We start from the raw sequence: 24,168 nt of genomic DNA on the forward strand, positions 1-24,168 counted from the left end.
GACACTGAGTAAATCAGAGACAAGTATGTTATCTGTTGCTGTACTCCGTCAGGGTGATCATTTGGTATTGAGCTATCTTATCAAAGATGATGCTAAGTTGTTGTTTTTTAAATATAGTAAATTTCTATTATGCATCATATTCCTTGTGCTGAATTTCACCTGAATTCTATTTTTCTGTGTCAAGTTTTCCTTTTTGCTGTTGACCTTTAGTTTCAGCAGATAAGGTATTGACTGGCAGACTGACTGAGCTTTACTCAAACGTTAAAGAGAACTATTGATTACTCCCAGAAAACAATCTCATCCATTTATCCATGACCTGGGAAGACAGCCTTTCCACTCATCCCCCCCACCCCATCCCCCGTCCATATCTGGAGAATGATAGGAGAAGGGAACCAAAGTGATCTTCATTCCAGCTGAGATAGCTAAGGGAACCAAATTAATAATGATGAACAACATTGTTGAAAAGTCATAATAAAGTTGTTTTAAACTGGCTGGCTAAACTAGGTGAGGGTAACCGATGGGTCTCAAACCCTTGGTGAGTTAGGAAGTTCCCCTGCATGTGAAGACAGGCCCTGGAAGATTTAGTGGATGAAACCAATAGTGGGTCCAATGTCTGAGAAGCTGGTTATGCACATGCAGTAGATGGAATTGAGGCAGCCCATCTAGGAGAAGGAAAACTCTGATCCTTTGCTCCCTTGCGGCTATACTAATCCATGAGAAAGGCTTCAGGAGCAAACCTGGAGGAAAAATCTGTACCCATTGTCTTGCAGGACAGAAGAAAAGGCTAAGGAATAAATCCTTTACTTCAAGGGAGACAGAGGCACAGGTACAGAATGTGCTGCCCTCTGTCCTTGGCCACATTCACTCTGCAAGGCACTTTATTTGGAACGCTGTTAGTTTGCTGCTTCTTGTTTTGGCATCATTAGTCCATGGGGCTGTGGCTTTTCAAACGGTCTGCCATACCAGGGCTTAACTTCTAAAAACAAAGATGTCAGGGCCCATGCCGGCTGTGCTTTGGAAGCCCTGTGTCTTAATCCTGAAAAAGTGGTGTGACAGGGTGCAGTTCCTCAGTGGAGACGGGGAGGCACTCTCCATGCTCAGAGGCGCTTTTCTTTATAGTCCCAAGTCTTAGGTCTGGAGCTGAAAAATGGCCAAGTCCTGGCACAACTGGAGCCCTCGGCAGAAGATGCCTCAGCTCCTGAATGCGCCCCTTGTTTGTAATAGTTTGATCAGGTTCCTCCTGGCCTGCAATGAGAGCCAGGCAGCTTTAGGCCCCTGTTTACCCTCGAGTTAATAAATGAACAGGAATCAGCACAACTTTCCAAATGTACAGAAGCTTGGAAGGATTCTGGCTCCAGGAACTCTTTGGGTGGGGGGAGAGAGAGAGAGAGAGACAGACAGAGAGCACACAAGAGCTCCGAGTTGTAAATTCTTCCTGAGCTGTGAGGGGCATTCACTGAGATAGCCCTCCCACCATGACCACGGCAGGTGCAGTGGGCTGGCACTTGGCTGTGAAACTGGAGAGAGCTGGTTTGAGTTTGCACTTTAGCTCCTGGTAGGCAGGGAGCCTGGGCTGTGCTCACATCTCCTCGGCGCAAAGAGCTGCCTGCCGCCCACCCACAGGAGGATGTCTCAGTGGCTCTGGATCCTTGGAAAGGTCCTGCTCCTGGCGAGGGTGGCAGCCTCAGTGAACTTCTTCCATCACCGCTATGAGGAGCTGGTGCAAGCCCTGTATGACGTGAAGGGTGCCTGCCCATACATTACCAGGCTGTACAGCATTGGGCGCAGCGTCCAGGGCCGCCACCTCTATGTGCTGGAGTTCAGCGACTATCCCGGCATCCATGAGCCCAGTAAGTGTTTTCCTGGGGTTGTAACCCTTTCCTGCAGCTGAGCAGTTGCTTCTTTGTGTGCTTCCAACCCCATGCCAAGTTCCGGAGCAGTGAGATTCAGTGCTGCCCTGGCTTCTAACCAGGAACCCCTGTGGCGGCAAAGCCCAGCCCCAAGGCACTCCTAGCTAGGGCAAGCAGAGACTGTGGGGAGGAGGAGCTGTGCAGGATGCAGCCGTGTGTCAGCTGACAGACACTCGCCATGGCGACCTGGCATGTATTTCTTTTCGTCTGTTGTTCATTTTACACTTGAGGAATCGAGGGAGAGAGATGTGTCCAAAGAGCAGTCCGAGGTCTGTGGCTGAGGTAAAATTTAAATCCAGCTCCCCGGGGTTCAAGTCCAGATCACTACCTGCTGCGCAACTCTGATTCTAGGAAGAAGAGCTGAGGGAACTGGTTTGAAGTTTATGGTTAACCTTGGCTGGTGAGGGAAACCTCCATTTGGGGCTGCCTAGCTTTTCATACTGCTATAGCAGATGTGGCTTTGGTGGAGCCTAATGCCTCTGGAAGAAGCGAGGGATGGGGTGTGCACTGAATTAGGTAGATGCTGAGGCCAATAGCTAGGTGATGACAGGCACCAGAGTCAGACAGAGGCAAGAGTTCTCAGGTCCTTCTCCAAGTACCTCTTCCATTGGAGGTGAGATGATCATCAACAAGAGGGGGGGGGCTTTTATCTGACAATGATGCCCTGGTTGTTGAATGACCTCCCCAAAGAGTTTCATCTGCTATAATATTGCTAACATTTCAGTGTTGGGCAAAAGCAGTTTTATTTACTCAGGCATTTCAACTGACATGAACTGATTCTAACTGATCAAGACTTTTTTTGGGTGCTTCCAGGCAAGTGTTTATTGTGGGAAGGTCATTAGTATCAAATGGTCAGCCTGTATTCCCCCTCCCCTCACCATTCAGCCCAGCATTTTGTCTACACAACAGCCCTGCAAGGCAAATTCTGCTAAAAGCCAGTGAGCTTCAGGCTGAATGTGAGGCTGTGTTTTCTCTCTCCAAGCTCAGCAGTATACAGTGTTGGCTAGGGGTGCTTCTAGATGGGTGCTTAATTTGCAAGCAGGTTATTGAGATATTGCAAATGGGCAATGGGATCATTATAGCACCAACCCCATAATAAACACCCAGCAGGAGGTACCATAAGAATGCCTGCAGGCCATCTATTTAGGTAGAGGATAGGAACACAGGAGAGGGACAAGGAGCAGAGGAAGAGTGGATAAGAAAGGGAAAGGGCTGTCTGCAGATGCCAGATTGCACAAGAGGTGTCTGGATACGTTAGGATTCCCTTTGACCTTGTTTTGTATCCTTTGGGACTGGGAAAGTTGTTGCAAGCACGCTGCCCTTCCATTTCTCCAATGTGCAATTTAACTGTCTTCTTCACCCCATAGTGCATCTCTGACTGTGGGGTTGAGCAGCAGGTAGGGTCCTTTTGCACCCTGAGGAAACCCTCGCCCTCCTGTACTCTGAAGGCTGCTTGTCTTGCATATGGAGTTAAAGGGGCCGCTTTATGGGGGGAGTGGTTTTAGAGAAAAGAATTTGAGGCCAGGCCAAGATGAAGGATTGATTTGATTTTGCAGTTCAGTCTAAAACCCCTCGAGGCTTTTGAAGTCTGGAATGTGACATAGCAGTGAGAGGAGATGAAGGAAGTGGGAAGGGGAGAGCTGGCTGTACAAAATAAGGGCATAGAGAGAACCTGACCTTTCTGATTTGAATGGACCCTCTCATCAGTCCTGAATCAAAGAAAATGCTTCTCTCCCACCCCAAAATTTACACCACTCCCATACAGGCCATTGCTTCTTGCAACTCTCTTGGGGCACGGATTCCCAGGGGTTGCGCCACCCTGATTCCACAATTCTTTGCGGGGTTCAGCAAGGTGGAGAAGAGCCACAGCTCAGTGACAGAGCTTTGTCATTATCAATGGCTTTGCATGCCAGAATATCAAGGTGGGGTTGGGAATCTCCCCGGTCAGTGCCACTGCCAGTCCATGTAGACAGCATCAAGCTAGGTGGACCAATGGCACAAAGTGGCCTAAGGCATCAGCAGTTGTCTATGACTCTGTGATACAGTAGATCAGCCTTTCCCAACCAGGTGCCCTCCAGATGTTTTGGACCCCAACGCTCATCAGCTGTGCTGGCTGGAACTGGTTGGGGAAGCCTGCAGTAGATGGTGGATGACCCCCACAGAGAGACTCTTCACAGCAGCACAAAAGGGCACAGCTAGAGTTTAATCCCTGTGGGACATGAATGGGGAACATGCGCCCTAGCCTTCTTCCCAGTGTCTAGGCTTCAGAGCACCAGCCAACCCTGGGTATTATTCCAGCCACTGTTCTAATATCAGCAAATCTCTCACTTTCCCAGTGGAGCCAGAGTTCAAGTATGTGGCAAACATGCACGGGAATGAAGTGCTGGGCCGGGAACTGCTGCTCCAGCTCGCAGAGTTCCTGTGTGAACAGTATCGGCATGGCAACCAGCGCGTCACGCAGCTCATCCATGAGACGCGCATTCACCTCTTGCCCACCATGAACCCAGATGGATATGAGGTGGCAGCTGCCCAGGTACCAGGCAAGCATCCCTTCCTTATCTCAGTAGCCATGGTGATGATGAAAGAAGGTTGTCTGAGGGAGGCAAAGGGAGGAATAGCAGAGGGGGAAACATGCAGGAGGTGGGGTCATGGAGGACAAGTCTATCAGACTCCACTAGCAGCTCATACCCATCATTGAACTTGGATCCAAATGAAATCAATGGGTTAAGATAATCATGACTTAAGTCACATTTATTTCAATGGGAACTAAGTTCAACTAACTTAGTCTGGATCCAACTCATGTTTAAATTACTATAATTATTTCTAAAGTTGCATCTATAGATATGAATTAGTATATGTACATTTTAATCCCTCTTTTTAATGTCCCTTTTAAATGAATGAGTGTATGGGTTTTGTTAGGGTCCTGAGCTCCTGGTCTTTTGCTGGATCTTTTCCTCCTTCTAAAAGGTTCTGTGTATGTGTGTATTTACTTTATTTACAGCAGGGGTAGCTAAGCTATCACCCTCCAGATGTTGTTGGACTACAACTCCCATCATCCATGACCATTGGAAAGACTGACTGGGGCAGATGGTAACTGAAGTCCAACAACACCTGGAGGGCCTCAGGTCAGCCACCTCTGCTTTACTGGGCACTTTGCAGAACACAGTGCTGGTGAGACCACAGTCACCCTCCCTCTTAATTTGCCCAGAGGCAAATTAGTGTCATGAGTCTGTGCCCCAAGATTTTTTTTAAGTACCTAGCAATGCTTTTGCCTAAGTGGTCAGCCTACACGTTGACCCTTCATAGCACAGTAATAGCCAAGCTAGTAGCACTGGGGTTTTTTTCTTAGGGATTTGATTTAGTCATGGCTTCTAGACAAGTTCTGTGCCCTTCCACTGCATTCTGGTGATGGGCAACCAAAGCAGGCCGAGATGCTTAGAAAGCCCATTTAATGATACTGGACTTGTTTCATCTGTCAAGAGTGGTACTAACAGCAGAGCCCCATGGGCCAAGCCCCAGAGCTATTGGTCTAGCTATTGTGTTGATTTATTTCCACTCTCACTGGATTTCTGATGAAACTCATGCGGTGTCAATATATATTCCCAGAGCTCCTTGATTTGAATGCATTGGTTTCATCTCTGGTACTGTCAGTAATTCCTAGCCTTTAAATGCCAGAACAGAAACTGTACTGAACAGGGCCTGGAGCACTGCCTAGTAAAGTATTTAATCTCACTGGAGACCCAGATTGGTCATGCTGCTCTTCTCATTACTTTTTCCTTTATTGGGCTTCCCCGTTCCGTTGTCTAGGGGACAAATAGATGCAAGAATTTCTGACCATAAAAATATGAGGATTTGCTGCTGGGAGGGGAGGCGGGGGATTCTGTGGATTCTGAGCTATTTTGAGTGCAACAGTCTGTTGGAAAGCAGCAAATAAATCAAACTCTAATCTAATTTAAATGATGGTGGCTGCTGATAATGTTAAACAGGGTCAGAAGATGCCTGCCAGCTGGGATTAACACTCAGAAACCCAGAGATTTTTGCATATCCTTGTGTTTCCTGAAATTCTCATTGACACATACACCAACAAAAGTGGCAAGGTGGGGTTTGGTGTGCACTTAGCCATGCCTAGAACTCACATGTTTACCATTCATTCTTCTCTAGAGCCAAAGTCCCTTAGGATACCTCGTTGGGAGAAACAATGCCAATGGAGTCGACCTTAACCGAAACTTTCCTGACCTCAATACTGTCATGTACTACAATGAGAAACAGGGTGGACCCAACCACCATATACCCTTGCCAGACAACTGGAGAAGTCAGGTAACACATTACTGTAGACTCACTCAATGCCTAGTCTGCCTGGGTGTCACAAAAACAACACTTGCTTTAGGACACCCCTCCAGGGCTGTGGCAGTTCAGGTTCCCCTCTCTAAGATCCTTCTCTTCTTCTTTTGCCTCAACTCCCACATTAGTTCCAGTGTTGCTACATCCAATATCCACCTCCCAGTTTACTCCCAATATCCAGCACACTGGATGTTCTGTTTCAGTGCCACTGACCCATGGCTGCAGCCTGACATATGGGGTGCTTGGGTTTCATCCCACCCACCAATCGGACCAGTGAGGGCTGTGAAGTCCACAAGGCTGATTTCTTGCAGTGATTCAGAAGTAAAATTTATTCCCCTTGCCATTCTCTTGGTCTTTCACTAGGAGCCAATCTACCCATTCAGGAAAAGCATGTACTTCCAGGAGTGTACCACTTCACAATGCAGATAGGGTAATCACATATTTGAAGATCCTCTTCAAAAAAACCATCTCCTCAGCACGTATAAAAGCGGCACATTCCAGCCTGGCACAAGCCTATGGCCTACTAGGGCAAATGCCAAATCCCTAGGAGGGCTCACTCCTGCCACCATTTTACTTTTCACAGGATGCAATACATCTGCTGTCACCATATGGTAAACAGGGGGGGGGCGGCGCTGGAGGGGAAGACCACTGAAGGTGTTTTATGTGGGCCACCCTCAAAAACCTGGCCATTAACACATTAAGGGGAAGGCCATGCAAGAACCTTTCTCCTTGATACAATAGCTTTCCAACACCAGGTGACTTGACATGGCAGAGCACTCAGTCATGGAGGTCTACCTCTACATTTTGAAGGGGTACGGTCCTAGCAGGACTCTGCCCCATGTTTGTACCAAACTGGGAATGCTGGAAATAAGGACGTGGTTCTTGCCTGGACTTCCCTGCTTCTCCCCCTTCACAGGTGGAACCAGAGACTTTTGCTGTGATTCAGTGGATGAAAAGCTACAATTTCATTCTCTCGGCCAATCTCCATGGTGGTGCCGTTGTTGCCAACTACCCATATGATAAATCCCAAGAGCAGAGAAGCCGGAGCGTCTGGCAAGCACAGAACAGCCCCACTCCTGATGACAGCCTCTTCCAGAAGGTGAGTGGTAGCAGACATAATAGCCACGGCACTTTCCCTGGGTGCTGGATTTTGTTAGCTCTGAACAGTGCTGGAGTGTAGGTCTTCTTGATGGGAAGCACAGGGAACTGATGTTGCAAAGTCTGTTCACAAATTAATGAATTTGAATCTGGATTCTGCCTGTGCCCTGCAATGCATATGAAACTGAGTGGGTAGGAATCTATGACTAGCTTGGCACTTTCTTTACAGCTGGCCAAAAGCTATTCATATGCCCATGGAACGATGCACCAAGGCACAAATTGTGGAGATATCTTTCCTGATGGCATCACCAATGGAGCCTCCTGGTATTCGCTCAGCAAGGGTAAGGCCAAGGGGGAAAGGCAGGGGCATTCAAAATAGCCCATGTAGGAGGAATGGGGGATGGAGAGATTGGGAGAAGAGGAAAGGGAGAGACTCAGCTAGGTAATTCTGGAGGGAAGAAACAATACATGTGACCCCATATGGAAATTCTGTACATTGGAAGAGGAGATGAAGAGCCAATGGTGCCTGTGTCTAAAGAAGCCTGTTTTGTAATATGATTGTTTTTCCATCTGTTCCTGAAATGTGGGGGTGGGGAACCTTTTTCACTCTAAGGGCACATTCCTTCATGGGCACCTTTCTGAAGGCCACATTTCAGTGGCGCACAGGGCCAGAGTCAAAGTGAGCACAGAAAGGGATGTGAAATTTACCTTTGTAACGTGGAAAACATTCCAGCCCTGCAAAGCTCAGACATTTGTACACACCAGAACTTACGCACGTCTCTTTACCTGGCCCCCGCAATCCAGCAAGGGGCTGAGGTGATTTTATCAAACAGGGGAGGGGAAACTTGCTTCTTCTTATGCATGTCGGTAGTGGGTGCGAAAGCACTGGATATAAATGTTACCTTTGTACAGCAGGCTGGTTTCCGCACAAACTCGCACGCCCCTCTCCATCTTCCATCCAGGTAAGCAAGAGGCATCATCAGAGGACAAGGGCATGTTCTCCAACCAAGCAAAAGCAGAGCCAGGAAGGGGTGTGGCTTGGGGAGAGTCCCAAGGGTCAGACTGAGAGGACTGGAGGACTGCATTCAGCCCCACTGTGGAACAAATCAATATCCTCATCTCTTTGCCTTGCAGGGATGCAAGATTTCAATTATCTGCACACCAATTGCTTTGAGATTACCCTTGAACTGAGTTGCGAAAAATTTCCACCAGAGAGCAGTTTGGTGTTTGAGTGGCGGAAAAATGCTGAAGCACTTATCACCTACATAGAGGAGGTAATAAAGCTGCCAGGGTGACATCCTGCACAATCCTTCTACAAAGTTGTCTCATTTCCCCCTGGATCCATTTTTAAAATATGGTGTTACATTGACTACTTTCCAATCCTCAGGTGCGGATGCTGATTTGGCAATTTGTCAGTTTTTATTTTGCCCATTAGCTAAATTTCTCACCAGCTCTACCTGCCTTAGTTCCCCAGACTCACCTCCAGTGCTCCATGGCAGCTCCTTATGCCCAGTGCTTTTTTTTCTTTAAAGAAAATGTTTAGGGGTACTTTAATTTTCCTTACTCATACTGAAATACTGCCCCTCAATGAGACCAAACTTAGATGCACAAAATGTTTAGGGGTATGCGTACCCTGCATCCCCCCAGAAAGCACTGCTTATACCAGACCATGACCAAGTAGAGCACTTGTCCATCCAATTGAGTACAGTGGTACCTCAGGTTACAGACGCTTCAGGTTACAGATGCCACTAACCCAGAAATAGTACCTTGGGTTAAGAACTTTGCTTCAGGATGAGAACAGAAATCGCGGGGTGGCAGCGGGAGGCCCCATTAGCTAAAGTGGTACCTCAGGTTAAGAACAGTTTCAGGTTAAGAACAGACCTCCAGAATGAATTAAGTTCTTAACCCGAGGTACCACTGTACTGAAAGTTACAGGCAGGGCTTTTGGCAACCTTATCTGGAGATACCAAGGATCTCTTGGGGTCTTTTGCATTTGGAACATGTGCTTTATCACTGAGCTAGAATGCATCACTTGTGGGGTGTGGGTCAAGCTCTGTTCTCAGGAGCTCTTCTTCCTTCTCCTCCTCCTCCTCCTCCTCCTCCTCTTCTTCTTCTTCTTCTTCTTCTTCTTCTTCTTCTTCTTCTTCTTCTTCTTCTTCTTCATTGAATTTATGTACCTCCCTATACCCGGAGGTCTCAGGGAGGTTCATAGAGCTAGGCAAGCCGAACTACTGCATTCTGGATCTAGGCAGTGTGGACTCCCTTTCCCCAGTTCTAAGGGTATCCACTTATTTGTTTGGTATTTGTGTTTTGTAGGTTCACCAGGGCATCAAAGGTCTGGTGTCCGATGACAACAACAACAGGCTCGCAGGTGCTGTCATCTCAGTCAAAGGAATTGCCCATGATGTCACTTCAGGTCGGTACCCAGCTTGACACAGGCCAGACTATTATCATAGGTGGTAATTAAATGGCATTACTGTATTTGTATGTCCCACAGTTATAATCTGAAAGAAAAACCTTCATAAAACTGCCAGGTATACTTTTGCTTTGAAAACGACTCTCTTCTGCTTTCTGCATTATGTTAACAACATTCGCAGTGAGTCATTCTGGAAGACTAAAAGGGGTTCTGAGAGTCTGTTGTGAAGATGTCTATTCCTTGTGACCATGTGCCCCACGCAGGGGCTGTAAAGGGTATAAGCTTCTCATATAAAAACAAGCAAAAACAAAATAGAAAACGCCAGGAGTTATGTCCGGTGCTTTTTTTCTAAAAAAAAAAAATGTTTAGGGGTACTCTCATTTTGACTCAAGAAAATCACCATTTTATAGTTCAAATTGTGAAAAATAAATACAGTAAATGGACAAAAGTACAAAGATTCACAAAATGTTTAGGGGGTATGCATACCCCTGCGTACCCCCCAGGAAAAAAAGCACTGGTTATGCCTATAGCTTTATGGTCTCTTATGCAGCCAATTTCAATATCTCAGTAGTCAAAGAGTTCATCTAGTCCAACACACACACCCCAATGCAGTAAATCTACTGCTGTAGCAGTGGGCCATTGAGCTCAATAAGCCTTTTTTTCCCCATTAAAATTTTGGGGTGCTAACCCCTGCCCTTCCCTGCATTTTCTGCAGGGAAGTATCAGTGATTACCGTAAGTGGAAATATTGTGAAACAAACAAACAAACAAACAAACAGATAAACTTGTTCTCTGGCCTGGCACAGAGCACATTGCAAGTTTGAGCTGTGTTCATAGTGAGTGTCACTGGGCAGATACATAATTCAGCACTTTGTTAGGGGAGCAATCAGGACCAACTGAACCCTGATTCTAGCCAGGGTTCCCCCCCCCCCGGACTCCCTAATTGTGGGGCTGAGGCCAGGCAAGTCAAGCCCAAGTGGTGTCCTCTGGCTCTGCTCTCTATACCTTCTCAGCCCCTCTTTCTCTCTGGTAGGAGAACATGGTGACTATTTCCGGCTGCTGCTGCCTGGTACTTACACAGTCACGGCATCAGCGGATGGATACCAGCCACAGACAGTGACGGTGACGGTGGGCCCAGCTGCACCCACGGTGGTGAGTGTTGGGGAAAGGTTAAAGGTGCCAGGTTCTGCTAAGCTGGGCCTTCAGGCGTGAATTAGAGTAGGGCCACCAGGGAGATAGTGGGAAGAAACCTTCCCTGCACCCCTATGAGAGTTGGGTCATGGAATTATGGTTAATAAAAATGTGGAAACACTGAGAGTATGGGAAAGCATTAGCCCAGCCCAGCTTCAGAAGTTCACCTTCCCTTCCAGACTGGTAAGGAGAAGACCTCCCCGCATTTCCCTTAACTATTGCCCTACTCAGCCCTGTCTATGACCTGCTCATTGGATGCACAGAAATCCAGGATGGATAGTTTAAAGCAGACCACTCATGTAAAGTTGCATCTCTTTGTGCTCCAGGTGCCCCACTAGAGCCTTGGCAGAGAAAACCATGCAGCTCCTACTCCTCAAGCTGTGCTACCTGGGGCCATGTCAGCACCTGACATCCTTAGGCCTAGGCCCCAGTTCTCCAGCACTGACACTGCCCTATGCCCCCCCTTTTAAAAATATTAATTCTATCCCAGAGTTCCAAGTAGCCAGGTGGCTGATATTAGCCACCATTTAAATTTTCCACATTTCTCCCCACATTAGTGTTACCTTCAGGCATTGTAGGAAATTAAACTGGCTGCTAGCCCAGCACTGCTCAGAGCACTCTTGTTGCCATTTAGAAATACCCAGCCCCAAATCTGGAACTGGTAGAGTGCTAAGTAATGTCTGTCCAAAGATATAAAATAGTTATTGCATCTTTTCTTGGCCCACCCCGATTAAAGGCTGTGGATGCTTTTTAGTTACACAGCGCTCTTCACCTCAGCTCTAATTCTGTCATTCTGTAGAGCTACAAGTAGCAAATAGCCTCTCTAAATTCTATTAAGCTGCTTTGGAAAACTGTATTTGAAGCAGGGGGTGTAGTTAGGGAGAATGAAGGCCTCCTGCCAGTCTGCAATGGAAAGTTGGAGAATCTCTAGATATGTTCTTCACCCCTGACCTTTTGCTTTGCTGTTTATTTGTCCTTGGGACCTTGTGTAACACAGTTGTGTTTTAACTCAGCAACCATATTCCATACAAAAGAAGGAAGTTTGGCAAGTTTCCATTTTTGGCAGTGCTGGAGTGTGGGGGCTGGGCGTTCTTTTAGTCCTGAGGTGCTGGAATGGTCATTTCTCTGCGTTAATTGTCCCTGTTTACCATCCCCTTGTGACTTGGGGCTGGCACAGGACTAGGCTTTCAAGACTAGGAAGCCCAGACTGATCTCAGTGAAATGAGCCATATACTTCAAGGGGCATTTAACTGTGATGTTGGGGAAGCAAAGGCAGCCTAACACCCCCTTCAGGAGAGCCTACTCAGTCACTGAGCTGCCTTCCAACCTCCTGGGCCTTAAGGCTGCATTCTGCCACTCAAACAGCCTGCAGCCCTCCTGCGACTCTGTGGAGGTGCCCATCTTCTCTGTGAGCTTCTGATCTTCCCCAGCTTAGCCCCACCCCATTTCAAGAGAGGAGACAGCCAGATTTTCTGGAATGCTCTTAATGCATTTCTGATGATTTACTGAGAGGCTCCACTGCCAGGGAAACCCTCACCCTGCAAGGGGGTGTAGCATATTGGGGGCGGGGAGTGGAGCGGTGAGGCAGTGCTGTGAATCAGAGCTCGGCTGAGCCACCTGCTGGTGGAAGGAGAGATGGAAACCTATTGCTGACTTTCTGGATCCCTAGCCAAGACCTCCATGTCCCATCAAAGAGTAAAATAAACACTTTCCCCCTTAAACTCATTGAGCTTTGTTACTGGCCAGGCCTTGTCACCCGTAGCAAGCCATGTTCTTCTGCTTCAAGCATTTAAAACATAGCATTTAGTGTATTTGAGGCCATCGCTGAATCATGGACTGTGTAGTTGTGGACTTGAATACTATGATGCCCTGTATGAGGCCAAAATTTGGAGCCAGCCCCCCCCCCCCCCGTCCAGCCCTTGCGCTGCCTTCCCAAAGGCAAATAAGGAAGTTCCCTGCTTTGGGAAGAAGGTGTGAGGCTCTGGCAGGGTGCTAGAGCCCTCCCATCTCCTTCCCAAAGCTGGGTAAGTGCTGATTAGTCTTTGAAAAGGAGGTGGGAGGACTCCAGAACTCTATCAGAGCCTCACACGTCCTTCCCAAAGCCCAGTGCCTCATTGACTGGGCTTTGAGATGCCCCCCCTCAGTTCAGAGCCCAGGCACCACTTGCACAGCCCAATTAGAGGACAGCAAATAGGACAAAGGGCCACCCTAGTATCAGCACCTCTGACATTGCTGAGTTGCTCCTCTTTAAATGGACATATCCTATATTGGGGTGATTACGTAATTTTACACCCGTTTTGGATTTGAGCTTACTTGACTAATCAAGTAATTAATCAAGTAACCAATGCAGGAGTCACATGATACAGGAGGTGGCTTTGCATTGAATGGCAGCAAGCACTCTAGTGGTCTTCTCTCTTCCAGGTGCATTTCCAACTCAGACAGAGCACTGTGGACAGCCCTCGTGTAGAAAAGGCTTCTGACAGGGTCCCCAACAGTAAAGCCCTGCATAAGAAGGTTGTGCCACGAGCTGCCCAATGGGAGACGCCACGGTGAAGGCTCGGCTGGGTGAAAGCTGGTGGAGATATCGAACATGAGATGTCAACAAGGCTGACTGATGAACTTTCCAAGATCCATCTGTTGTGATACCCATAAACATGAAATGAGCCTAAACCTTCTTGTTTATTAAATGGCTAGTATTTAACTGCACTATGGACAAAAAAAGACCTCTTCTAGTAAGGGGTGGGCAGGCCCTTCTGGTCTATGATGTGCATGCACAGGTGACAGAAATACCTATACACTTGTCGTGGTGGAAAAAGGTCAGGGGGGAGTAGTGATTGAAGGGAGGAACCAGAAAACATAACACCAAAATATTCCTTCAAGACTACCTACTAGTTCAGATCAGTGCTTGGAAAGTTCATTTTAACAAGAAATTCATTCCATTTCACCCCCTCCTAAAAGGAATTAGTTACCATTCAAGTTCACCCCCTCCAAAAAAAGGAACTAATTCTGTGCTGGTTCAAGTCTCAATTCATATTTTCCAGCCTTCATAATTTTACAAGCTGCTTGCTAAAATATATATGACAGCATCAAGATACACACACAGTGCAATGTGGGCAATTTTATGTATTTTCCCCAACAAGTATTATTTTAAAGTTTAAACAGCATCAGTTTTCAGATATGTAAAAATGGTAAATGCAATGGCCATAATCAAACACATAGTGGAATGAAAGTCCTGTAGAGTGGTACCTCGGGTTACATATGCTTCAGGTTACATACACTTCAGGTTACAGACTCCGCTAACCCAGAAATAGTACCTCGGGTTAAGAACTTTGCTTCAGGATGAGAACAGAAATTGTGCTCTGGCGGCGCGGCAGCAGCAGCAGCAGCAGGAGGCCCCATTAGCTAAAGTGGTGCTTCAGGTTAAGAACAGTTTCAGGTTAAGAACAGCCCTCCGGAATGAATTAAATACATAACCAGAGGTACCACTGTATAAAGTTCTGTGCACTGTAGTTTTTTAAAGGTTTCCTGGGAATTGTAACTCTGTGAGAAGTAACCTACAGTGCCCAGAATCCTTAGAAGGAAAGAATCTGCTTCAAATCTGCTTTATAAGTACAGTAGTACCTCGGGTTACATACGCTTCAGATTACATACACTTCAGGTTACAGACTCCGCTAGCCCAGAAATAGTACCTCGGGTTAATAACTTTGCTTCAGGATGAGAACAGAAATTGTGCTCTGGCGGTGCAGCAGCAGCGGGAGGCCCCATTAGCTAAAGTGGTGCTTCAGGTTAAGAACAGTTTCAGGTTAAGAACGGACCTCCGGAACAAATTGAGTACTTAACCCAAGGTACCACTGTATAGCATTTGCACAACCTCAATTGCGCTCCTCAATTGCATCAGAATGAGAAAGACCATGTTGCCCTCTACTGGCCACTGAATATTTTGATCATTGGTATGGAAGGCTTTCATGGGATGCTTTTAAGGTTCCTGGATATGTAAATTAACTTTTCAAATGTTTCCAGTATGTCGTGTTTCCTTCTATTTAAAAACAAAAAGCAAAAGCAAAAATAACAACCTTGTGCCCCTCCCTCTGATATTCTGAACTGTAGGTGCAACTATATTGGCTCATATGAGGACAGTGTGAAGCCATTTGGATGGGAGACCCCAATCCCAGCAATTATTCAAGTATTCACCAAGTATTCACTAGTGTTCAAGTATTCACTAGTGTTAACTGCTACGATCATCAAGTATTCACTAGTGTTAACTGCTACGATCATTTATAAGCCATTATACAGTGCAGTGATTTATATACCACTTTTACTGGTAAGTGCCTTATAATGGTGAGCATAGCAGGCTTTATAATCTGTATAATGCTTGCTAGCCTTGCAAAAGTGTTAAGATGCAGGCCCTTTTTAGTCACATTTTGCAGATGTGGAACTGAGGCTGATTTGCCCAAAGTCATATAAAGGGACCTTGGCTATTCACTGCACCACACTGGCTTTCTTGATCAGCCACAAATTTATTTGATAACCCATTCAAAAGCCTTTCGGGCTTCAAAATTTCCAGATTACATATCCTGGAAAGGATAGGGAGTCTTCCTACCTTATTAATTTACTGCAGATGAGAACCCATTTGGAAAACACAGCATGTAAAACCAGTCACAGTGAAACTAGCATTAAAGATGTAGGAAAGAGAGGCTCATCTTTTACAAATCACTTTCAACTTTTAGAACCTCCCAACAACCATTTTTGGAGCTCAGTTTTCTTTGAGAAAAAGTCTTCAAAAACCACACTCGTCAATGCTGCAAATTCCTTCTTTTAGCAGCAGCAATGTCCTCTTTGTTTCCCAAGAGGTCTTTGTGCGATTGTTGCCTGCCCCTCATTTGCATAGGTGTCCCACATTCCCTGCAAATAGTGTTAAACATTGCAATATATAATGCAGAGGCTTTGGAGGTCAACCCGCTTGGAAACACAGAGATTGCTGATGCAAAGCATTCTTGTGTCACGGTCCTTTGCCTTGCTTTGTTCCCCACTTATCCTTCAAATGGTTTCAAAGAAATAAAAACAACATGCACAAACATTTACAACAGGCACACACTGTACATAACTGTATACCTGATGAGCTGGATCTGTCCTTACGAAAAGAAACAACATGGTTTGTTCCCACAATAAGCTGCGGGTGAGATCCAACACAGTGCAAGCAGGTTCCTGCTTGTGAAAGCGGGCTTCTCCCTCTCCTCCTTCCTATAGCCCCCCCATGCACCCCCAAAATCTGCTTCAGAGGGCTGGGGGAGCCCATCTACTGTCATCTACTCTTTCCCATATAATCAACCCAATTATATGACTCATCTGGAAGAGCTGAGCCATGAGTGTTCACAATAGGAACAATGACCTACTGCAGGGGTGGAAGAGCTGAGTCATGAGTGTTCACACTATGCACAATGACCTACCGTACTACCGGGGTGGGGGACCTTTGGCCCTCCAGAGGCGGCTGGCTTCCCATCAACCCCAGCCAGCACAGTCTATAGTAAGGGATGGTGGGAGCTGCAGTGCAGCAACATCTGACAGGCCACAGGTACCCCATCCTTGACCTATTGGGGAATGAAAAGTGTGATAAAAAGACCTTTAGCTGGGGGCATTACCTTATAAAAATAAGTATTCAATGGAATAAATTGCATTGCACAGGCCTTTGAAGCCTATTGTGTCTAATGCATCCATCGTCCAAGGCAGTGGGAGGAAAGGGGGAAACCAAGAGAGTTAGCAGCAGTGATGGATGTGGGTGTCATCGCAACTACACTTAAGGGATAGTGCAGCAAACCCACTTCCCCCTGAAATCAGAGTTTGCAATAAGGAAAGTGACGGGAAAGGGCACTGGAAGGTGTTGCTCAATGAACAGATAATCTAGAAGTGACATTAGAGAGCCAATACAGTGGTACCTCGGGTTACATACACTTCAGGTTACATGCGCTTCAGGTTACAGACTCCGCTAACCCAGAAATAGTACCTTGGGTTAAGAACTTTGCTTCAGGATGAGAACAGAAATTGTGCTCCGGCGGCGCGGTGGTAGTGGGAGGCCCAATTAGCTAAAGTGGTGCTTCAGGTTAAGAACAGTTTCAGGTTAAGAACGGCCCTCTGGAACGAATGAAGTACTTAACCGGAGGTACCACTGTATACGGAGTGTTGTCCCTGAGCCAGTTTTGCTTCTGATGTCATCTGTTTTCCTTTCCACCTTCCTCGGTGTGGTGTTATCACAGTGAAACTTACTTCTGAATCATGCATAGGATTCTGCTGTGTTAGGCTGCATGCCTGCTGCTTATAGGCTGTTCCACCCTTCTTTCTTTTTGAATTTCTCCATAAATGGCAAGATGGCCACTACCCTCCTATATCACAGGGTAGTCAAATAGGGATCCTTAAGCCCAGCAAAGGAAAGAAAACAGATACACAGTGGTACCTTGGGTTACAGACGCTTCAGGTTACAGACACTACAGGTTACAGACTCTGCTAACCCAGAAATAGTACCTCGGGTTAAGAACTTTGCTTCAGGATGAGAAGAGAAATCGCGCGGCAGCAGCGGGAGGCCCCATTAGCTAAAGTGGTACCTCGGGTTAAGAACGGTTTCAGGTTAAGAATGGACCTCCAGAACGAATTAAGTTCTTAACCCGAGGTACCACTGCATTTCTCATATTTCAGACAGTTACATAGATTACAATCAGGGTTCTGTTCTGTAATAAATTTGGCACCATGGGCAACCCAGTTTTGAATGCCAAGACTCTGCATTTTGTGTGTGTGTGCGGATGCATGTGCAGAACATGGTACCAGGCACAAATGTGCAGTTCAGGAACACTACCATTTTAATGGAATCCTGCCAGGCAATGCATAAATGCATTGAGTTGGTATTTGCTGAGAAAGGCAGAAGATGATTTCTGGTCTCAATGAAGGAAGTAAATAAATAATGTGATGCATCTGAACTTTGCAAACTACCTGGAGATGCCTGGAACTGAAGCTGGGACACTTCTGCATAGAAGACAGATGTGCTACAGCTGAGCTATGTCACTTCCCCATTCTGCCTCTTCCCAGGCTCCTTTCTGGTTGTTCTCTCTGAAGCTGCAGCCTTCCACGCAGCGTAGCAAACCACTTCCGAAAGAAAGCAGGCTTTAAAAAGCAGCTGGGGAGAAATGGCATAGGCGGGGGAAGGGAGGGAGCCTCTTGTTCAAAGAAAATAGTCAAAACCCCCACGGGGCATGTCTTAGATCCCAGCCACAGCTGCATAAAGCAAACTTGTCTACTTGTTTAACTGGCTTGTGCAAGATGCGATTTCTCCAGCGCTTGGAGAACGTGCAGCATCTTTACTGCAAAGTTTCGAATTCCTGGTGGAGAGTTCTCGGTTTTAACGGCAATTATACATTTTCTTCCCAATTCATTTGGGACTCGAAAAAGATGGTGAAGATACATCCCAGCAGTATGGCAAAGGCGGATGCTAAAGAAAGAGGGAAAACACAGGGATCCTTCCCAAGATTTATAAGCCGTGGGATTAGTTTTCAGTGCAAGGCAAAGAAACTCAGAGCAGGGAGCGTAGGGGGGCACAGGGAGCGGAGCATGTGCAGAGTACCCCCGCGCCCCTAGCCGGCCCCAGCTCGCCCCTGGCCTCCAGATCTCCAGCAATGGACACGCCTCTGCCTGCTCCAGTGCCCGCTGCCCGTGGGAAACGGCTGCCTCGCTGGCTCCAAGAGCGGGATTCCGGCCCCAGCTGCACCCGCTTGCTGGAAGGGGGCGCTCAGAGCACAGCCGGCTGCGGAGGGCGGCGACTGGGGCCGGGGCGGAGCTGAGCTCCGGGCCGCGGCGGCTCCTGGGGGCCGAGGCGAGAGGGCGATCTGCCGGGGCTGCGACGGCTGGAGGCACCGCGCAACAGGTAGGGGCCGAGAGGGAGACATCGCGGCAGCGGGAAGGGCCCGGCCTGGGCGCCCCCTTCCCTCCGCGCCGTCGGGGCTTCCACTTCGTTCCCGTCCGCCCGAGAAAGCGCTGCTCCCGGGGCTCGTGTGGAAACTTCTCCGACGCGGCCCCGGCTCCTCCCTCCGCGGCTTGAGCTGCGTGGGCAACTGGTCTCCCCATCCGCTGCGGGAGATCGCGGGTTGCTATCCTGGCCAGCTCTCCACCCATCCCGCCCCGTTGGCTTAGGGACGCCCGGCTGAGCTTCTTAGTCGGAGGAGACTTCCTTAAGGCAGCACGCGCGCCCAGGACATCACCATGGTTTCCCACAGTTCCCCTGGGTCCAAGGGTCTTACCCCCTGGTAGTCCTCCTCGGTCCTGGTCTGGATCGCACCCAGGCGATCTTGCTTTTGGCTACTGGAGATGGTCCGTACTCCTTAGGAACACTGGTTTGCTCCCCGCCCCCAGGTGACAACACCCTATATAGGAATTCTGGGGACAGCATCGTTATTTAGCGGGTCTGATTCTGGCTCCTCATTCCGACCCTCCTTCACCCAAGTACAGACGACCCATGACTGACATGCCCCGTAGGGCGGATTCCAGTATGACAGTTGATGCTCATGGTGCGGCCTTTTCTTACAGAAGGAAAAGTTACATCAGAATCTTTGGGGTTTTTGGGAAAGTGTGTGTGTGTGTGTGTGTGTGTGTGAGAGAGAGAGAGAGAGAGAGAGAGAGAGAGATCCTATGGTTAGACTCTAGAAACAGGTATGTAGAGAGATGCTCAAATATTAGAAGCAGGAAAGGCTTTCTTGCTGATTGGAGATCTACTATAGGCTATCGGGTAACAGCTAAATTCGACCAAACAAGGTCAAAGAGTTTGTGTGTATGTTTTTTTTTTTGTTGTTGTTATATGTACATTGGTGCCTCGGTTTAAGAATAGCCCTGTTTATGAAGTCTGCAAAACTGGAAGTAGTGTCGCTTTGTAAACTTTACCTCGGTCTAAGAACAGAATCCGAATGGTGGAAGAACATTGGTGGTGGGAGGCCTCATTAGGGAAAGCATGCCTCGGTTCAAGAATGGTTTCGGTTTAAGAACAGACTTTTGGAACGGATTATTCGTAAACCGAGGTACCACTGTATATTGAGCTGCGATTGCAAGATTGCAAGATTTAAAGCTACAGTGGTACCTCGGTTTACAAACTTAATCCATTCTGGAAGTCCGTTCTTAAACCGAAACCGTTCTTAAACTGAGGCACACTTTCCCTAACGAGGCCTCCCGCCGCCGGTGCCCTTCCACCATTCAGATTCCATTCTTAGACCGAGGTAAAGTTCGCAAAGCAGGACACTACTTCCAGTTTTGCGGAGTTCGTGAACCGAATAGTTTGTAAAAAGAGCTGGTTTTCAACCGAGGTCCCACTGTATTGCCATTTCTTGTCTATTATTAGTTGTGATTGTGCATACTTCTTTGTGTATCTGCCCTGAATCTTTGGGATGGGATAAGTGAAACATTTCAGCAAATAAGAGCATTCTTCTCCTGCCCGACACAACAGTGCAGCCTTCCTCTGGATTCTTCTCACTCTTAAGAACCTCCCTGGAACAAGTAGGTGGGTCTCTTGAGCCCTCCATATTCCAGGCAGTTTGCCTTTTAACGTAATGGGATGTACATTGAGACCACGGTGGAGTTCAGAGTTGAGTTCATGTTTTCCAGGTCACAGTTCCAGCACTCATAGTTTGCACATTGCAGGATAGCAAATCCTACTGATCATCTATCATGTTCTAATTAGTTTAAAATCAGTATTTAAAATGTCACCTAATTGCATCTTGGGAATAGCATGGGACAGTGCAACTTAGAGACATATCTTTCTGCCCTGGAACCCGCTTCACACATTACCAAATTCCTGCACGCCAATTATGTGGTCCTCAAGTGCAAAAGTGATCCCACTTGTGTGGGAATTGCTGTGTGTAGATGACAATCTGCGTGTGCAGCCCTGGCATCATACTGTGGCATCTGCCAGTGCTCAGGTGCCCTGGGAGGTCCTACTGGGGCTGGCACCCTGGCTAGCCCACATACAGACCGCCTGTTATGGGCGTCTCAGTGGAGTGCTCCTGCAGTCACTAACTCCCCCCCACTTACTTATAGGGTTGTGTGATGGTCGTAGCTGCTCCTTACAGAGCCTCTCCCCATGTAATCTGATCCTGGACTCTGCGCTCATCTTCCAAGAGGTATGGAAGGTGGCAACACGAGAACGGGGCCTTTTCTGCAGTGGCTCCCTGTTTGCGGAATGCTCTCCTCAGAGAGGCTTGCCTGTCACCTTTATTATACATCTTTAGATGCTTTCAACCAGGCCTTTGGTTGATTAATATTCTATGACTTTTTTAATGTGTCTGTGGGAAGGGAGGTTATTGTTTTGCTGTTTTTGTTTACTTATTTACTTGTTTTTATTCTGCATTTTATTCTTTGAACCGCCCTGAGATCTTGTGATGAAGGGCGGTATATAAATCTAATAAAAATAAATAAATGAAAATAAGCCAGGGCCGGTACTATCATTACGTAAACTAGGCAGCTGCCTCGGGCACAGCTCTCAAAGGGGTGCAGTGCTGACCTTTGCGGAGCAGTTTTATACAGTTAGTTTTTGTTATAGCTTATAAATTTCTGATAATATTGTAGTTTTATATATTGAAGAATTTTATCATTTGTACAAGATATCTGTTTTTGAAAACTGAAGTCAGCAATTTTTTTGAGTGGTGGTGCTGCTGCAAGTAGTTAGCCTTACCAAGGGCGCAAAATAGCTTGGCACCCGCACTGAGGTCAGCCCCCTCACTTACAACCACAGGGGGAGTAGCTGGTGGCAGCACCAAGGTTCATTCACAAGTGTGTGAGGAAGAGACTGTGGCACGGGGACTGCAGTTGGCACTGGGGGTGCCCACCTTGAACAGCTTGCTCATGCCACCCAAAAAATCTGAAGCCAGACCTGCGCTTGTGTGTAGAATCATCACATGCTACTATATGTGACTTGCATGTAGGAATTCTACAACCTGTGAACAGAGCCTGAGCGACTTCAGTTTTACATTCCTTGCAACGCTGCTTTTAGTCTCTATTCATATTCCCTGTGCTTGTCATTTCCTTGGCAAAAGGCTGAGGAAAGGAGCTGTAGCTCAGCCATTGCTTATTCAATGGCCTAATATTTTAATCTAACTAGAAAAGGATCATAGCAGCATATAGGATGCTGGAAGAGTGAATTCTGGGTTTCTTAAACCTGAGTTTCGGAATTAGGGAGCCTGCAGTAGTCTGGAAGGGATAGGGTTGCAAAGAGATGTAGGCCTCACCACAAAGCTCTGCTGAGTGCGTTCCTCAGAACAAGTTTCCTCTCGCTGTGGAAAGAACGGTGTCACCGGCGCCCACGTAAAGCGCTCTCCTCTGCGTTTGCGTGCAGCTTTAGCTGGTGCTGGCCTTACTTGGCTCAAGCTGTTTCATAAGAGCTTGGGGGCATTTCTGCCATATGGACCTGCTGCGAAGAGCAGCTGTCAAGCCTACAGGGTGGGCCACACCAGTGCTGAGAACAGCAGTGCAGCTATTTCCTAAATCTTCGCAGCAACACTTTTGCCAAGATGCCCTAAAGTAAGCATTAGGCTTTCAGCACCGAATAAGCAACATTGCTTATTCATGTCCTTACGGAGATCAACACTCTGAATGTTTGCAGCAGTGCCATTCTTAAGGGTATGTGCAGATGAAAACATTTATGTCATTAAAAGGTTTGTAGAGCCCCCATTATATCATGTAACCCATCTTCCGCTGCAGTGCTATAGGCACTTACCCAGGAGGAATTCCTACTGACTTCAGTGGGACTTACTTCTGAGTAGATAGCCATAGGATTACACTGTCAGTTCCCAACATTGTCCCTTGTTAAATAGGCACTAGCCTTCTTGCAACGTTTCTTGTTTTATCTGGACAAATGCCACACAGTGTCCTTCATCCCAGCTATTATCCGAACCCCCACTTCCTTCGTTATTAGGGCCCTTTTCTCTTTTAAGGATTTACAAGGGTCTACTTATACTCATATAGGATGCGGGTGGCGCTGTGGATTAAACCACAGAGTCTAGGGCTTGCCGATCAGAAGGTTGGCGGTTCGAATCTCCGCGATGGGGTGAGCTCCCGTTGTTCGGTCCCAGCTCCTGCCAACCTAGCAGTTCGAAAGCACGTCAAAGTGCAAGTAGATAAATAGGTACCGCTCCAGCAGGAAGGTAAATGCCGTTTCCGTGCGCTGCTCTGGTTCGCCAGAAGCGGCTTAGTCATGCTGGCCACATGACCCGGAAAAACTGTCTGTGAAAGCCGACAAACGCCGGCTCCCTTGGCCTGTAAAGCGAGATGAGCGCCGCAACCCCAGAGTCGTCCGCGACTGGACCTAATGGTCAGGGGCCCCTTTACCTTTACCTTACTTATAGTCATGTGGGACACGGGTGGCGCTGTGGGTTAAACCACAGAGCCTAGGGCCTGCCGATCAGAAGGTTGGCAGTTCAAATCCCCACGACGGGGTGAGCTCCCGTTGCTTGGTCCCTGCTCCTGCCAACCTAGCAGTTCAAAAGCACAATTAAGTGCAAGTAGATAAATAGGTACCGCTCCGGCGGGAAGGTAAATGCCGTTTCCGTGCGCTGCTCTAGTTCGCCAGAAGCAGCTTAGTCATGCTGGCCACATGACTCGGAACCTGTACACCAGCTCCCTCGGCCAGTAAAGTGAGATGAGAGCCGCAACGCTAGAGTCATCTGCAACTGGACCTAATGGTCAGGGGTACCTTTACCTTTTACTTATTTGCCACAGCCATCTTTCTTTTGTTTGTGTAGAAGGGAGGGCCTTTATTTATTTCTTATTTAAAATACTGCTAACCCATAGCTCCCCCAACGCAGTGCATGAAAAAGAAAATCCAGATTGAACTGAGCCCCCTGGCTAGTTTCATGATCCTACTGATCCGTCTCTCACAAGTTTCTTCTCCCTGCTCCCCTTTTTTTGGCACATGCTGTAAAAGTTGTTGCACTGCACTAAAGCACATTTTTGTCTTTGTGTTAAGTCTCTCATGTCTGAACTCAACACACAACATGTTTTCCATTTCTCCTGGTGTTGTCACCCGCAACTTCCATAAATGTTTTCTCTAGTATGCACAAGTCATTTGGGTGAATTGTACTGGCCCGGTGCTCTCAAGAGTCTTGCCTACTGTGTCTCTCCGTGGCTTTCAGATTTTGACTGCAAAACTACTTATTGGCATAAAGGAACTGCTCATGTGCTACATAGGTAAAGT

General features: G+C 47.3%; 2 protein-coding genes across 5 annotated transcripts in view; both read left to right on the plus strand.

The window, feature by feature from the left end:
• Positions 1–1,360: 1,360 nt before the first annotated feature.
• Positions 1,361–13,661, plus strand: CPN1 (carboxypeptidase N subunit 1). 4 transcript variants are annotated; one of them, XM_083616397.1, is made up of 9 exons: positions 1,361–1,850; positions 4,247–4,443; positions 6,072–6,227; positions 7,168–7,350; positions 7,579–7,690; positions 8,484–8,623; positions 9,666–9,765; positions 10,798–10,916; positions 13,377–13,661. In XM_083616397.1, the coding sequence occupies exons 1-9, from the start codon at positions 1,628–1,630 to the stop codon at positions 13,506–13,508; spliced, it is 1,362 nt and encodes a 453-aa protein (XP_083472523.1). In that variant the 5' UTR covers positions 1,361–1,627; the 3' UTR covers positions 13,509–13,661. The 4 variants fall into 4 exon arrangements, with proteins under 4 accessions (XP_083472523.1, XP_083472525.1, XP_083472526.1 ...); XM_083616399.1 differs by lacking the exon at positions 1,361–1,850 and adding an exon at positions 2,004–2,192; XM_083616400.1 differs by lacking the exon at positions 1,361–1,850 and adding an exon at positions 2,076–2,179.
• Positions 13,662–18,733: 5,072 nt separating this feature from the next.
• Positions 18,734–24,168, plus strand: part of DNMBP (dynamin binding protein) — a 50,063-nt gene continuing 44,628 nt past the window's right edge. Inside the window, exon 1 of the mRNA XM_083615197.1 lies at positions 18,734–18,861. The gene's annotated coding sequence lies outside the window, so the exon portion shown is untranslated. The remainder of the gene's footprint in view (positions 18,862–24,168) is intronic.

Source organism: Podarcis filfolensis (genome assembly GCF_964270895.1).
Source record: "Podarcis filfolensis genome assembly, chromosome: 5".
Classification (NCBI taxonomy): domain Eukaryota; kingdom Metazoa; phylum Chordata; class Lepidosauria; order Squamata; family Lacertidae; genus Podarcis; species Podarcis filfolensis.

What these genes read in the sequence shown, in the direction of transcription:
- CPN1 (XM_083616397.1), top strand. Translation starts at nt 1,628, where the DNA reads ATGTCTCAGTGGCTCTGGATCCTTGGAAAGGTCCTGCTCCTGGCGAGG. An exon ending in TCCCGGCATCCATGAGCCCA is followed by an intron (nt 1,851 to 4,246) that starts GTAAGTGTTTTC and finishes TCACTTTCCCAG; the next exon opens with TGGAGCCAGAGTTCAAGTAT. An exon ending in ATGACAGCCTCTTCCAGAAG is followed by an intron (nt 7,351 to 7,578) that starts GTGAGTGGTAGC and finishes CTTTCTTTACAG; the next exon opens with CTGGCCAAAAGCTATTCATA.